This window comes from Leptonychotes weddellii, chromosome 12, assembly GCF_054177405.1.
Source record: "Leptonychotes weddellii isolate Sample4059 chromosome 12, ASM5417740v2, whole genome shotgun sequence".
Lineage (NCBI taxonomy): Eukaryota > Metazoa > Chordata > Mammalia > Carnivora > Phocidae > Leptonychotes > Leptonychotes weddellii.
In genome coordinates, this window is record NC_138380.1 from 66,344,541 (window position 1) to 66,360,183 (window position 15,643).

Below are 15,643 nucleotides of genomic sequence, written 5' to 3' on the forward strand. Positions count from 1 at the left end.
AAAATAACCACCTTCTAATCTTCCAAACTGCTTCAGAGGATGGATAGAGTTATCTAAGGCCTGAAGCAATCCAATCCCAAAGTTAGACCTAGAAATGTAATTATGAGAAAGAAAGATTGGGGGTAAAAGGATCTCTGAGCGCAGGCCAGCCAGATGGATGACAGCAATATGACACAGCATATCTCACTTCTTTGCTCTGAATTTCAGTTCTTTCATCTATAAAACTGAATTGAATCCAATAACTGTATACAAAATCATTTTATAATTTAGTTCCCAATCACTGATGAATTAACTTGGTTAGCAGATTTTAGCTGGGATGAATATGTAGTTGATTATAATGATAAAAAAAAAAATAACAGCACCAAAAGGAAGTGAAGGACTATTTCTAAACTTACTGGTAAGTTCACATCTATGGTTAGCCTGGCCTTTAGTATAGCAAAGATAGAACAAAATACTTATGTACCCTAGTGGGACTAGATTATTAGAATGTCATTCTCAGAAGTACTTTAGGTAAGACTTTATTTTTTTCAAGATTTTATTTATTTACTTGAGAGAGAGCGAGAGAGAGAGAGAGAGAGAGCACAAGTGGGGAGGAGAGGGAGAAGCAGGCTCCCTGCTGAGCAGGGAGCCCAATGTGGGGCTAGATCCCAGGACCCTGAGATCATGACCTGAGCTGAAGGCAGACGCTTAACTGACTGAGCCACCCAGATGCCCCTAGGTAAGACTTTAGATCAGCAATTAACAATCCTGGCTTTCCATTTTTTCTCAACAGAGACTCATTAAGGAGTAAGTCAAATCTTAAAACAAATTCACTGCAATATACCACCACCAAAATTCTACAAATATCTACTTACTCTATTAGTTTCCTATTATTGCTGTACCAAATTACCACAAAATTCACTGGCTTAAAACAACCACAAATTTATTATTTTACAGTTCTGGAGGTCAGAAACCTGACACAGATCTTACTGGGCTAAACTAAAGGTGCTGGTAGGGTTGTATTTTTTCTGGAAGCTTCAGGGGAGACTTTCCTTGTCTTCTCCAGCTTCCTGAGGACACCTGCACTCCTTGGCTTATGATCCCCTTCCATTTTCAAACTTGGCAATAGCTGCTTGAATCTTTCAACATCTAAATCACATCACTCTGACATTCTTCTGCATCTCTCATCTTTCAAGAGCACTGTGATAACATTTGACCCACTCGGACTACCCCGAATAATTTCTTTATTTTATGGTCATCTGATGAGCAACTGTAATACTCCCTTTCCATGTAACTGAATGTATTCACAGATTCTCAAGATGAGGATGAAGACATCTTTACAGGACCATTATTCTGCCTGCCACAGTCACTAATCACTTCTTTCTATTTGAATCCAAGGGTCTCTTTCTGGTCCTCATTCTCTTCCACCTCCTTTAGGTCCACATTGCACAATTCTGATTGCCTCTTTTTTTCCTAAACTCTGCTTTCTCATTTTTGGAAACACCAACATTTCTACTTTTCTTCTAGTTTACCTGATTTGTTCCCTGTCTACCTGTTGCTTTCACTTTCTCCTCCTCACTCCCCAATTATCAAAAGGCTCTGTCCTGGGGCCCTATCAATAAAAACTTCTTCAGAGGGCAGTCCGTTTTTTATCTCCCCAAATCCACATCTGGCTAAGACTTTTCATAACTTCAGTACTGTTTCTAATTACCAGCTCATATGATTAACTTATTACTTTAATTTCAACATTCTCCAAATAAAAAATAATGATTGTTCTGCGTAGTCTTCCATCATTCCTTATTTTGTCAGTGGTTTCCTCTTTCTTATCTTTTGTTTGTTGATATCTTCTTCATACCTTTTACTCAAATTAGGAACCACATCCTGATTCTTTCTTTGAAATATCCATTTGTCCCTTACTCACTACAAAGAATTGTCACAATCCTATTTAAAGCCCTCATCTTGGGGTGACTGGATAGCTCAGTCAATCATTGGACTCTTGGTTTTGGCTCAGGTCATGATCTCAGGGTCATAGGATCCAGCCCCGTGTGGAGCCTCAGCTCACAGTCTGCTTGAGATTCTTTCCCTCTTCCTCTCCCTCCCTCTCTGCCCACCCCCACTCACACGCACTCTCATGCTCTCTCAAATAAATAAAATCTTAAAAAAAAAATTAAGCCCTTACCTCTTCACATTAAGATATGTGCAATAATTTCCTTACATATATATTAATGTCGATTTAAAAATATAATAGAGAACATTCAATATTTATTACATTCCAAGGATATTTTCTATGAATTATCTAATTTAATCACAATGAATCTATATTAATGACAAAGAAATTGAGATGCAGAGAGATTAAATAATGTGCTGAAAATCAAGAAATAGTAAGTGGAGGATATTCCCAAAATGTTGTTGTCACCAGTCAGAACTCTTCAGATTCAGGGCAGTCTCCTTATTTTGGATTTCTGCAGCTAAAACTTTACTTACTCTAAATGCTTATTGAAGCTATTCCTGAAGTTGGAATATCTTTCTACTACCCTTTCTGCCCACCCAAATCCTACCTACCTTCCCCCTTTTCTGAATAATTTTATCTTCTGTAAATTACACACATCAACTCCAAATGGAAACTAACTGGCACATAATATTCCTTTTTTATGTGTTAGTCATATTTCACCATAGTATTTCCAAGTCCCTGACTGAAACTCAACAAATTCAGATTAATTTTAAAAACTCTGGGGGCGTCTGGATGGCTCAGTCAGTTGAGTGTCCGACTGTGGCCCAGGTCATGATCTCGGGGTCTTGAGACTGAGCCTCACAACGGGCTCCATACTCAGCAGGGAGTCTGCTTAGGATTCTCTCTCTCCCTCTCCCTCTGGCCATCCCCCACACCATGCACACTCTTTCTCTGAAATAAATACCTCTTTAAAAAAAAAAACCCTCCCCATATACTATTTTTTAGAGGAGCCTATCAAATAAAAAATAATAAATAACTATCTATTAATCGGGAAGTTGGGAAGTACAGAGAGAAAAGTAGGGGAATGTTATGGGTAGAAGGTGTTCCTCAAAAATTCCAGTGTTGGAGTCCTAACTCTCTCAACATACCTCAGGATGTGACCTTATTTGGAGACAGGGTTTTTATAGAGGTAATCAAGTTAAAAAGAGGTCATTAGTTTGAGTCTTAATCCAACATGACTTGTTTCCTTATAAAAAGGAAAAATTTGGAGACAACCACACACACAGGGAGAGTGCCATGTGAAGATGAAGGCAGAAACTGGGGTGTTGCTTCTATAAGCCAAGGAACACTGCAAACCACTAGAAGCTAGGCAGGTGACACGGAAGACAATCTCCCTCAACAGCCCTCAGAAAGAACCACCTCTGTCAGTACCTTCATCTCCTACTTCTAGTTTAAAGAATTGTGACACAATATATTTCTTTTGTTCAAATCCCTCAGTTTGTGGTGCTTTGTTAATGTAGCCTTAGCAAACTAATACAAGAAATAAGGGAAGAAGGTTCTGGATAACCAAGCAGTGAGCTGTCACTTTAAAAATGGTTAGGACTTTGTTGTCTACTATAAAAGAGGTAGGATGACCGCACATGTTTCCAATCTTCTTTAGTAAAGTTACTGGTGAATAGGGGAGGGAGGGAAGGAAATTTTTTTCTTAAGTTTTTATTTTTTTAAATTAATTTCTTTTTTAATTTTATTTATTTGACAGAGAGAGACAGCAAGAGAGGGAACACGAGCAGGGGAGTGGGAGACGGAGAAACAGGCTTCCCGCTGAGCAGGGAGCCCAATGAGGGGCTCGATCCCAGGATTGATCCCAGGACCCTGGGAACATGACCAGAGCCAAAGGCAGACACTTAAGGACTGAGCCACCCAGGTGCCCCAGGGAAGGAAATTGTACAAAAGAATTGGCTTAAAGTAGGATAACTGAAGGCTTTTGCCTGTAATTGCATTCAGGTGTTGTAAATCTTTGTCATTTACCATGCCTATTACCTTCTCCTTCCACTGCCACTATTTTTAATATAGTTTTTACAGATAAACCTGTATGTTAAACTTTTGATGAATGTGTTACAAATTTGGAATTACACCATTAGTGATTCTTTAAAGCAGGTGAGTTTTTCTGGTTTCTATTTTTATAGGAAAGGCCATGCGTGCACATTATATTGTTCTTATAATTTCTCTTGACCTCAAGGTAGTACTGGTTCATGTTAAGATTTGTTTTTGAAACTGAGGCTCAATTATTCTATAGTACTCTTATTTCTCCCCTTTAGGATTTGGTTGACCAGAGGCTTTTATCTACTGTCATTTAATCATGTTGCAAATCCATTGAAAGCCAGAAGCTTCTACTCAATGCCTGCTCTTGATTTAAAGTATTTTCAATCTCCTCAATTTGTAGCAAACCATATACAAATAAACTGAAGGCATATTTTAGATTTATAATCATACCCTTTTTCTTAAGAAAATTATACCATGGTCTTCTTAAAGCCTTTCATATTGGAATAATACCGGTAATAATGTTTGATAACAAGAAAATGAAGGCACTGGTCAGAAGATACTGGCATTTCAGAAAAATATATTGAAATATGTGCCATGAACAAAGGAAGCTTTGTTCTTCGCTTTCAACTTTCAATCACTTAAAGTTTACAAAATAAATAGAAAAAAAACCCCAACTTTGCCATATATTGCTCCAAAATTAATTATAATATAAACTGCATATGCTGTTCTTCAAATTCTAAGTATTTCAGAGGACTGGATTCAAATAATAGCTGTGCTTCCCATAGCTTAGTATCTGGGGCAACCCAACAAATTTAATTTCTTACAAACACGTTAATAATATAAACAAAGGTGACTGCTTCTCTGAAGTCTTCCACAACTATTAATTAAGCAACAGTCATATAATGAGAAACCGTAAAAGTACAAAAATTTGAACTGCCTAAAATTAATGATTGGTTATGGTCAGACATGGTAGTTGAAATTGCGCCTGGCTTTTTCATCCGTCTGACAGACAACTGAGGCAATAACCCACATCACTCCTGAATTATCCACAGGGAAATACTACAACTTTCCAACATACATGCTTTTCTTTCTTTTCTCTCTCCTTTTCTCATTTCTATTACCTGCTTGATTTTGCTTTTCCTTCAGCTGGCTTGTGACACCCACTTACAGCTAAAGAGATTCCTCTGATACTTTCCCTCTACTTGCCAAGCTCCAATCACAAAACAAAACAAACACAATGCTTCTCTGACATAGCTATTTAAGAAAAAAAATAAATTTTTCATTATTATTTAGCTTTGCAGTAAATATTACAGCATGTTGTCTGCCAACATTTGTTAACTATGTTTATCTAAATGGCTTATTCCCAAGGTATAAACTCTTATAAGGCAAAGACATTTTTTAAATTATAAAATATAGTAGACTCCCCAAAAGGTTAAAAACCCCCAAAACAGGGGTGCCTGGGTGGCTCAGTCTGTTAAGTGTCTGCCTTCGGCTCAGGTCATGATCCCGGGGTCCTGGGATCCAGCCTTGCATTGGGCTCCCTGCTCAGCAGCAAGCCTGCTTCTCCCTCTCCCTCTGCCCCTCCCCTCTCTGCTCGTTCTCGTTCTCTCTCAAATAAAAAAACCAAAAACCCCCAAAACATTCATGTACCCACCACCCAACTTAGTAAATGACCAAAAAGCAATATAGTGTAGTGTTTAAAAGAGATATTTGTGAACAACTCAGTACACTGCCCAGCATATGGAAACATTACTGTGTTAGATATTATTACCAGCACAATGTACTGTTTCTCGATTTGCTTCACTTGTCTATTCCATTAGGAGAGACAGATTTAAACTAAATTTGAGATACTCAAAGGTTTAAAAATATACATTAAATTCACCACTTGGTCTTCAAACAAAATGTTACCATGTTTTTGAAATAAGATGTCTTCTGTATAAGTTTTACAATTTAAACTACTGCTAATTTTCTTTTTTTTATTATGTTACGTTAATCACCATACATTACATCATTTGTTTTTGATGTAGTGTTCCATGATTTATTATTTGCGTATAACATCCAGTGCTCCATGCAGAACGTGCCCTCTTTAATACCCATCACCAGGCTAACCCATCCTCCCACCTCCCTCCCCTCTAGAACCCTGTTTGTTTTTCAGAGTCCATTGTCTCTCATGGTTTGTCTCCCCCTCCGATTTTCCCCCCCTCATTCTTCCCCTCCTGTTAGCTTCTTTTTTTTTTTTTTTAACATATTATGTATTATTTGTTTCAGAGGTACAGATCTGATTCAACAGTCTTGCACAATTCACAGGGCTCACCATAGCACATACCCTCCCCTAAACTACTGCTAATTTTCGTTTCATTTTTAAGTTATAGTTTGTGTGCTAACTTATGGTGCTTTGAACCTTTTAAAAAAATTATGTATGCTTTTATTTAAATAGCTGTCACTTATTATCTATCCATCTATCTATCTATTTATTTAAAGTAAGCTCTGCATCTAATGTGGGGCTTTGACTCACGACCCTGAGATCAAGAGTCCAAAGCTCTACTGACTGAGCCAGTCAGGCGCCGGAAACATTTTTAATGTAACTTAATGATATTACAAATTTCTACAGGGAACTTACCTTTAACTGATTCTTTTTATCTGAACTTTGCAAACCCTATGAAACTACTTAGAAAATAGTCCATGTGTTTATGTACATGTTGGCAAGAAAAAAAATCTTTAGCTTTCATTAACTTTCTCAAAGGAATCTCTGTACTCCATCCTCCCAATGACATATAACTTTACAAGAAAACTAACTAGATAAAACCTGAAATAAAATACCCTTGGCCTGATTTTTCCCATTATGAAGACTTCCCCCCCCCTCATTAGATAATACATGTTTACCACTTAAAAGAAAACATTAGAGGTCCCGGGGTAGCTCAGTCCGGTTAAGCTGCTGAGACTCTTCATTCCAGATCAGGTCATAATCTCAGGGTTGTGAGATCAAGTCCCGGATAGGGCTCCGCACTCACTGCAGTGTCTGCTTGTCCTTCTTTATTCATCTCCTTCTGCCCCTTGCCCCACTCATGCTCGCTCTCTCTCTAAAATAAATAAATAAAATCTAAAATAACATTAATTTTCCATAAAGTTCATTTTGCTAAGAATAATATGGATATATATTGCAAAAATAACAATATATTTCTGGAACATTTTTATTCATAGGTGAAATCTTCGAAGCACAAATCCAACTTCACAGTATGATATACTTAATACTTGACAGTGTCTGGTGGTATAAACTTATAATTCATCATGGTAAATAAATCTGACACAGCAAGCTCTTCAAGAACTACTGGGACTTGGTAAAAATTTATTATACATAGCACATTGATACCCTGGCTATTCAGTAATATAAAAATTAAGTCTTCCAAAAAGTATATATATTTTGAAAGATGAAAATGAAAAAAATCTTGCTTAAGGACAGAATAAATGGCATCTGAGATGTTAGTATATTTCAAAATAAATCTTTAAGTTTTTAAAATGTATTTGTTTGTAAAATAAAAAGGGATCCAGATTTTCTCCTTCTGTTTAGAATAAAAACTATCAACTTTCAGTAACTAGAAAATACAAATCATGGAACATTTTAGTGAGTTACATAACACAATGCTTCAGTTAGTTGTAGAGTAGTAACCTGACCATTACTGACAGAGCAAGTAAGATCTAATTCCTCTTAATTCTCAGCACATATCTACTATCCTTTGCCACAGCAGAAAATAAGATTATGGTGTCAGAACTTCAGAAATTCACCTGATGAAACTGACCTCACATTGCTCTTTCTTTATAGTTAGGAAATATTAAAAGTAAAAGAGAAAAAGGATACTAAAGTTGTAAGTGTAAAACATACCCAAAATGAAACATGGTCAGAATGATCAGTACTGATGTTTAAATTCCAAATGCTCTTCTCACTCTTATTTCTTTGTTGTAAAGCAGAACCAGGCTATTCTAATCCCCTGCAGTTTCTGCTTGTGAATGTGAGATCCATAAGGGCAGCAGTCCTGTCTTTAACATTGTACATGCTGTGCCTTGCACAGTGCCTGACACATGGGAGACACTCAATAAATACCTGTGCAATGAAGGAAATACCAAAAAAGCCACCAATCTGGGGCCTCGAATGGGACGTGGGAGTGGAGAACAGAAAACAGAACAAATAAAAGTGAAATAATGCTTGTAAAAACTCAGTGTCACATCAGAAGAAATTTAAGTAGAACAATACTTACATCATTTTTATGTAATACTTATTACCATTATGTAAAGGCTTCACTGAGCCTTAAATTCCAAAATAATTTCTAATAATTTAAAAGCAGCTTTGAAGTATAATTTTTAAAAGTTCATTAACTTGCTACTATATAAAAAAAAAAAACACAAAAACAAAAAAACCCAACTTAGAAAAGGTTTACATGATGAACTCATTTGAGTAAAAAGATAAATGAATAAAAAAATTCTGTAGGAATATAAGAAACTATTAACAGTGATTTTCTTTGGGAAGGATCAGAGGGCCCAATGTAGGAAGATGGGAACTTTTTTTTCCTTTATAAGATTTTGTGTGGTTTAAATTTTATTTCCTACAATGAACATGTATATTTTATAATAAAACTTATGAAGAGAAAATGTCCGATTATATTTTTGAAACTCAGAAATTTACAAATTTTAATCTTAATATATTGATGATTGATAATATTGTTTCAACTTTGTACTTCCTATTACTTCTCTTTACTAAAATATGAAAATAGACAACAAGACAGATTTGAGTGCAAGAAAATGAGACATATATCAGTCTGCTCCAAAGCAGGAAAAAATACTTTTACTTAAGAAAGAAAAATTTCCAAAAGGTGAAATTGTAAACATCTACCTGCTGGTTTCTGTTAAATATTACCAGTGATCTTTATCATCACTGAACATATGTTGAAATTTAGGGTTTTGAGGTTTTCCAAAAAAGGTAACTATTATATATTTAGTAGAATCAGATACGTGACAGACTCAAAAACAAACAAACAAACAAACAAAAAAACAAACAAAACCTGGTTGCTCATTTTAATAATATTCTAGAGAATGCTCTTCTGTATATTTATATATATATAAATGTATATTTATAAATATAAATGTATTTTTATTTTATTGTTTTATATTTTATTATATTTTATATTTATTATTAAATATAAATATATTTATATTTATATAATGTAATTATATATATATATAAATGATCTCACTAGAGACATCATAAATACAGGCATATCAGAGGATTTTATTATAGGTGGATTGGCCATAAAATTTTAAGTTGTCATTTTTAGGTCTCAGTTTTTTACTATCTATACACTTAACTATAAAACAAGAAGGTATGGTTCTTGAATGATGGCATTTATAGCAGAAAGTTAATAATAACTAACCTTCTAAAAAATACATGTCCGTGGAAAAACTTTCAAATGAATATAATTTCGGTATCATTTTTAATAGGTTTAAATTATATCTATCTGGGGCTAGTAACAGAATTCTTTGGTGGTGGCTCACTATAAAATATTGTATTAGAAATCTGCAAATTAAGCAACTGTTTCTTATGATATGCATCATCTTCCTGATTGGCATGTTCATCCAGAGATTTTCTTATACGGTTCTTTAATTCATCAATTCCTTCTCCTGTAATTGCAGAGATGGGGATGATATGTTGGAACTCCATGGTCCTCTCTGGAATCATGTTTTTTTCAAATAAATGCAGAAAATCTGAAACAAGGAACACAAAACTAAGCTGATTTTCATTGTCTTTGAAATTAAAACTATGTTAGAGGTCTGATTTATGAATCAAGGTACCAAAAACTTATTTTTAATCCTTTTTTCCTTCCCTCATTAATAAGCTCTCAGAAACCTTTGTTTTTACAAATGACAATGGTAAGATTCTTAGCACATGATAGGTGCTTAGCAAATATTTGTTGGATGAATGTATTTTAAACCAAATTAAGTATGAATAAAAGATAATCATATATGATTTACTTACAGAAGCAATAAATTTGCTTTTTTTGGAGGAGTTCAATGAAATCAGGCAACACAGATTTTCATCATTCATGACTGGGATATAGTAGCTTTCCCCAGTACACAGGTGTACATGCTGCCCTTAGCTGCCCTAAACTACAGGCTTATCACTGGTGTTAGGAGCCATACTAAAATTGAAAAGGTTTGGCGACAGTTCAAGGGGAGATTATTTCAGATGAGTCCAATCTATCACCCCACAGGGGCTGACAGCTATTATATTAATTTTTCCTCTTCCCTGCCCTCAAGACAATGGGAAGGGAGATGGCACACTGATGGGATGGGTTAACATGGATATGAACTGGAAAGGCTGGACTGAGAGAGACTGTACAAGTCAACACGGAGCTTCAGTTCTGAGATTCATATGTCCGCAAGTAAGTCCAAAGAAGCTAACTCAGGAATTATCACTGAGGGCACTATATTTTGTTTTATGACAGTCCAAGACAGGCACAAACAAGAGAGTTACCCTCCCTTCTGATACCTCCTCTGAAAACTCCCTTTTCTGCAACACCAACTAGCAATGACCTCATAAAGCAAGTGACATTAAAGAATAAAGAGTACTCAGTAGTTCCAGATGTATTTATATCCTGAAAGTAATTTATTAACTCAAGGACAGCTCCAATACATAAATTACACAGGGGAAAGATTTTTTCGAGGGAGAAAAGATCTTCTGGTGATGTGTGCTAGTCCTAGTACACTATAATTTATTTCCCCCCTTTCTATCAGAAGGATAAAAACAGAGAAGTTAGTACTATTTAAAAACATATTGGCCACCTTCCATCCACCTGACTTTTCCTCATTTGTGAAGAGGTCCTCTACTAGACTCAGAAAAATGAAAGCATCATTACTGTAGGATAGGAAGTGTTCTACAAAGGTCAATATTCAAAACTGTGGAGAGTCCCTTTAAGTTCCTTTACACAAAGTAGTCCATTTAGGAACAAATTTCAAACAAATAAATCCTTTTGCAATAACAGCATCTATTTTTCTATGTCACACACACGTAGGTACTCAAGTTCTTTTTAGAAGATTAGCACTCTTCACAGTACTTTGAAGGCATTGCAAAGATACATACCTCTTTAGAACTATTTGCTCTGGTTTTAAATTTATGGTGTATTAGGGGAATGAAGGTCTAGAACTTGTGAGGTGTGTTAAAGTAAAAGAATTTACAGGTAGATGTTGACTTTCTCCTTTTGTGATCCAAATCCCATTAACTCTTTAAGGGCCCGGTTTAAATTTTACTTCTTCATGAAGCCTGACTTTTCCTTTTGTCTCTTCTAACTTACTGTCCATATCACGATTCTGAAACTTGGTAAGTATTATGTTACAATGTTATTGAAAGTTTCATATTAATGTGTTCTTTCTTCAAACATAAGTTTTTTAAGAGTAGCAACTGTCAGTTTTCTATTCCATTGATTATACCACTTAGCACTCTCTGCACCCAATAGGTAATCATTAAATTGGCATTAAATGAACAAATGGGTTTACCTTTAGGATTCTGGAGTTGATTCATCAGTACATGGAATTTATCCTGAGCATCTGGCAAGTCCATTTTATTAACTGCCAGGAGTGCAGGTTTTGTCTGAAGTTCCTCTTTGTACAACTCCAATTCCTTCAAATCAAAAAAGAAAAACCACATAATTTTATTAAAGAATCTATATAGATTATCTATTTAGTAATATCTTTCTTTACTTTGTAGGCCTAGGTAATCTAGAGCACACTCACATTTCTGAAATGCAATAAACCTCAACAACCACAAAATTAAGTGACAAAGAAAATTCATAAAATGCTCACTGGTTAGGTCACATGTTAATATATTTTAACTCAAATGACATCCTAGAGACATTGTGATCTGTGCATAGGGCCAAATACAAATATCTAGACTTCTATTAAGCACACTGATAAAATTCAGAAGTAAATAATGACAATCTAATGCTATACTTATATTATTCTTGGAAAAAGTAAGTGTGCTTAGGAGTCAATCTTCATGACCATGGATTAGGCAATGGTTTCTTAGCTATGATACCAATGAACAAGCAAAAGAAAAAACAGACAAGGGCGCCTGGGTGGCTCAGTTGGTTAAGTGACTGCCTTCGGCGCAGGTCATGATCCTGGAGTCCCTGGATCGAGTCCCGCATCGGGCTCCCTGCTCAGCAAGGAGTCTGCTTCTCCTTCTGACCCTCCCCCCTCTCATGCTCTCTCTCTCTCTCTCTCATTCTCTCTCCCAAATAAATAAATAAAATCTTTAAAAAGAAAAAACAGACAAACGTAACTTCATTAAAATGTAAAATTTTGTGCTTCAAAAAGTATCATAAAGAAAGTGAAGACAAGGGCACCTGGGTGGCTCAGTCGGTTTAGTGTCTGCCTTTGGCTCAGGTCATCATCTCAGGTTCCTGGGATGGAGCCCCCTGTCAGGCTGCTGTCTCCCTGCTCAGCGGGGAGTCTGCTTCTCCCTCTCCCTCTGCTCCTCCCCCTGCTCATGCACTCATTTTCTCTCTCTGAAATAAATTTAAAAATTCTTTTTTTTAAAGGTTTTATTTATTTATTTGACACAGAGAGAGACAGCGAGAGAGGGAACACAAGCAGGGGGAGTGCGAGAGGGAGAAGCAGGCTTCCCACTGAGAAGGGAGCCCGATGCAGGATTTGATCCCAGGACTCTGGGATGATGACCTGAGCTGAAGGCAGACGTTTAACGACTAAGCCACCCAGGCACCCCAATAAATAAAATCTTTAAAAAAAAAAAAAAAGTGAAGACAAGTGAAACGGGAGAAATATTTACAAGTCATGTACCTGATAAGGGACTTGTATCCAAAATATACAGAACTCTTACAACTCAACAATAAAAAGACAAGTAACCCAATTTAAAAAATGGGCAAAGAATCTGAACAGACATTTCTCCAAAGACATACAAATGGCTGATAAGCACATGAAAGGATGCTCAACATCATTAGTCACTAGAGAAATGCAGGTCAAAACCATAATGAAATACCACCTCCCCTACTAGGGTAACTAAAAATAAAAAACACGGACAAAATAACAAGTTTTGGCATTCTTGTGGAAAAACTAGAACCCTCACATACATTGCTAGTGCAATTATAAAATGGTACAATGGTGCAACCACTGTGTAAAAGTCTGGCAGTTCCTCAAAATGTTGAACATTGACTGACCATATTATCTAGCAATTCTACTCCTAGGTATATATGCCAAAAAGAAATGAAAACATGTCCATACAAAAACCCATATTCAAATGCTCACAGGAACATTATTCATAATAGATAAAAAGTGACAAGGATATAAGATATACAAAGTCCTGGAGATAAGCAACATCATGTTGTGCTAGAGCGAAATCATGTGGCTGAGAATAGAAAGTAAGGCAGGAAGGGCAGAGATGAACTGCTAGGTAGGAGCCAACCCTTGCCAGACCTCAAAAACCATGTTCAGGGTAAGACTTTAACCTAACAACAGTGGGGGACCATTGAAGTGTTCTAAGTAGAGAACAAGCATCAGCTTGGTTCTTTCACAAAGATCACTCTAGTGGCCATATAAAAAAAATGGACTGGAGAATGATATTATAATAGCATTGTGTGGTGACAGATGGTAGCTACACTTGTGGTGAGCATAGCATGATGATGTATAGAGTTGTTGAATCACTATGTTGTACACACCTGAAAATACTGTAACTGCGTGTGTCAACTAAATTTCAATTAAAAAAATGGACTGGAAAGAAGTGAGACTGGAAGCAAGGAGATGGCACAGGAATATTTAAAGCATTCTAGTGAGGGGGACTGATGATTATAACAATGTGGATGAATTTCAGAGAGATTTAGGATATAGAACTGACAGGGCTTAATGCAGGTGGTGAGAAAGACAGCATTGAAACCAAACACCCTAGTTTACAAAACTAGTAAAGTTCAGTTGTATACATATTAAGTTTGAGAATGTAATGGGACATCCAATGAAAGATATCTATTAGGCAGCCAGTCTAAAGACAGACCAAAAAGATGTAGGTATCAGAAACAGATTTGGCCGTCATCAGCATATTAACTGTAACTGAATGCTACCTAAAGAATAAACAGGAAAGAGCATAAAAAAATAGACTGAGCGGGGGTGCCTGGGTGGCTCAGCTGTTAAGCATCTGCTTTTGGCTCAGGTCATGATCTCAGGGTCCTCGGATCGAGGCCCACATCGGGCTCCCTGCTCAGCGGGAAGCCTGCTTCTTTCTCTCCCACTCCCCCTGCTTGTGTTCCCTCTCTCGCTGTATGTCTGTCAAATAAATAAATAAAATCTTAAAAAAAAAAAAAAATTGACTGAGAGGCATCGGAGTGACTCACTTGGTTAAACGTCTGCTTTTGGCTCAGGTCATGATCCCGGACTCCCGGGATCAAGCCCCACATGGGGCTCCCTACTTATCGGAGAGCCTGCTTCGCCCTCTGCCCCTCACCCCACTCGTGCTCTCTCTCCCTCTCAAATAAATAAAACCTTAAAAAAAAGAAAGATTGAGAAATAGTCTAAAAAGTAGGAATAAAAGTTCAAGCAAGATAAAGTCTGAGAAGTATGTAATACGGATTTAGAATAGAGGAGGATTTCATTGGATGTAATAGGTTGAAGAGTGGGTTAATATAGAACTGGAGAAAACAAGTTTAGATGATTCTTTGACATCAAAGCTTCAAAAAGCAGAGGTGGGATATGTATTTATTCTAATTATCTGTTATTTAATACAGGTCTATATGCCTACATATTACACCAAATGCAGAACACAGTAAAACAGAAAACCTACTTTTGTAAGCAGTATTATGGTTTCAAAGGCAGTTCTGTATTGAGTTTGGGAAGAAAGCTGAAATCCAGAAATATCGACCTAAAAAAAATATGGAAAGAGACAGTCTTTAACATAAAAACAATAATTACTTCAATGTTTTGAAATGTTTTACTTTCTCAAGCCAAAAATAATTTCTCAATCTATACACTATTGGTAATGCAGTAATTCAAAATAAGTAAGAGAAACTGTGGTGTCCAGACAGCCATAATTATTCTGATAAAATTACAATCATTAATGAAATGAGAAACTAGTATAGATAAAACAATCTGTATGTACTATACAGACAATCTCATATATAGCTCTAGCACCACTAGTGAAGTAGGAAAGAGATACTATATAACATAGCAGTATGTTGACAATTTTAAGGAGGTAAACCTTGACAAGTATGGCCAAATTTACATCTGATACAGTAATGCCATTTCCACTCTGTATTATAAATGAAGATTACTTACTGTATTTTGACCCCCATTTAAACACTTAGTAGAGTAACATATGATAACTACCTTATCTTTAAATCTTATTATTATAAAAAATTTCTAGGAAAACTAAACACATTGATTCTCACATTCATTTGAACATTACATTGGTACACATATGACTTACAACAAACAGTAGTTGTCTAGTTCTTTCTATATGCTTGAGGAATTTGTGGCCCATTCCTTTGTTCATATGTGCTCCTTCTATTAAACCAGGAAGATCAGCTACTGATATCTAATACAAAGTTAAAGGGTTTGAAAAAAAGAAAACAATTACATCCTAAAATTTTCATATTTCAAATACAGTTACTAATTTGTGATTAT

The 15,643-nt window shown here is 36.0% G+C and overlaps 1 protein-coding gene across 3 annotated transcripts in view; it reads right to left on the reverse strand.

Moving 5' to 3' along the window:
- Nucleotides 1–7,150: 7,150 nt before the first annotated feature.
- Nucleotides 7,151–15,643, reverse strand: part of GTPBP10 (GTP binding protein 10) — a 30,288-nt gene continuing 21,795 nt past the window's right edge. For all 3 annotated transcript variants that reach the window (XM_081800575.1, XM_006735547.3, XM_081800576.1), the window contains 4 exons: nt 15,447–15,554; nt 14,805–14,882; nt 11,516–11,639; nt 7,151–9,727 (listed from right to left, as the gene is read on the reverse strand). In XM_081800575.1, coding sequence (XP_081656701.1) covers nt 9,477–9,727; nt 11,516–11,639; nt 14,805–14,882; nt 15,447–15,554 — 561 coding nt within the window. In that variant the 3' untranslated portion in view covers nt 7,151–9,476. The remainder of the gene's footprint in view (nt 9,728–11,515; nt 11,640–14,804; nt 14,883–15,446; nt 15,555–15,643) is intronic.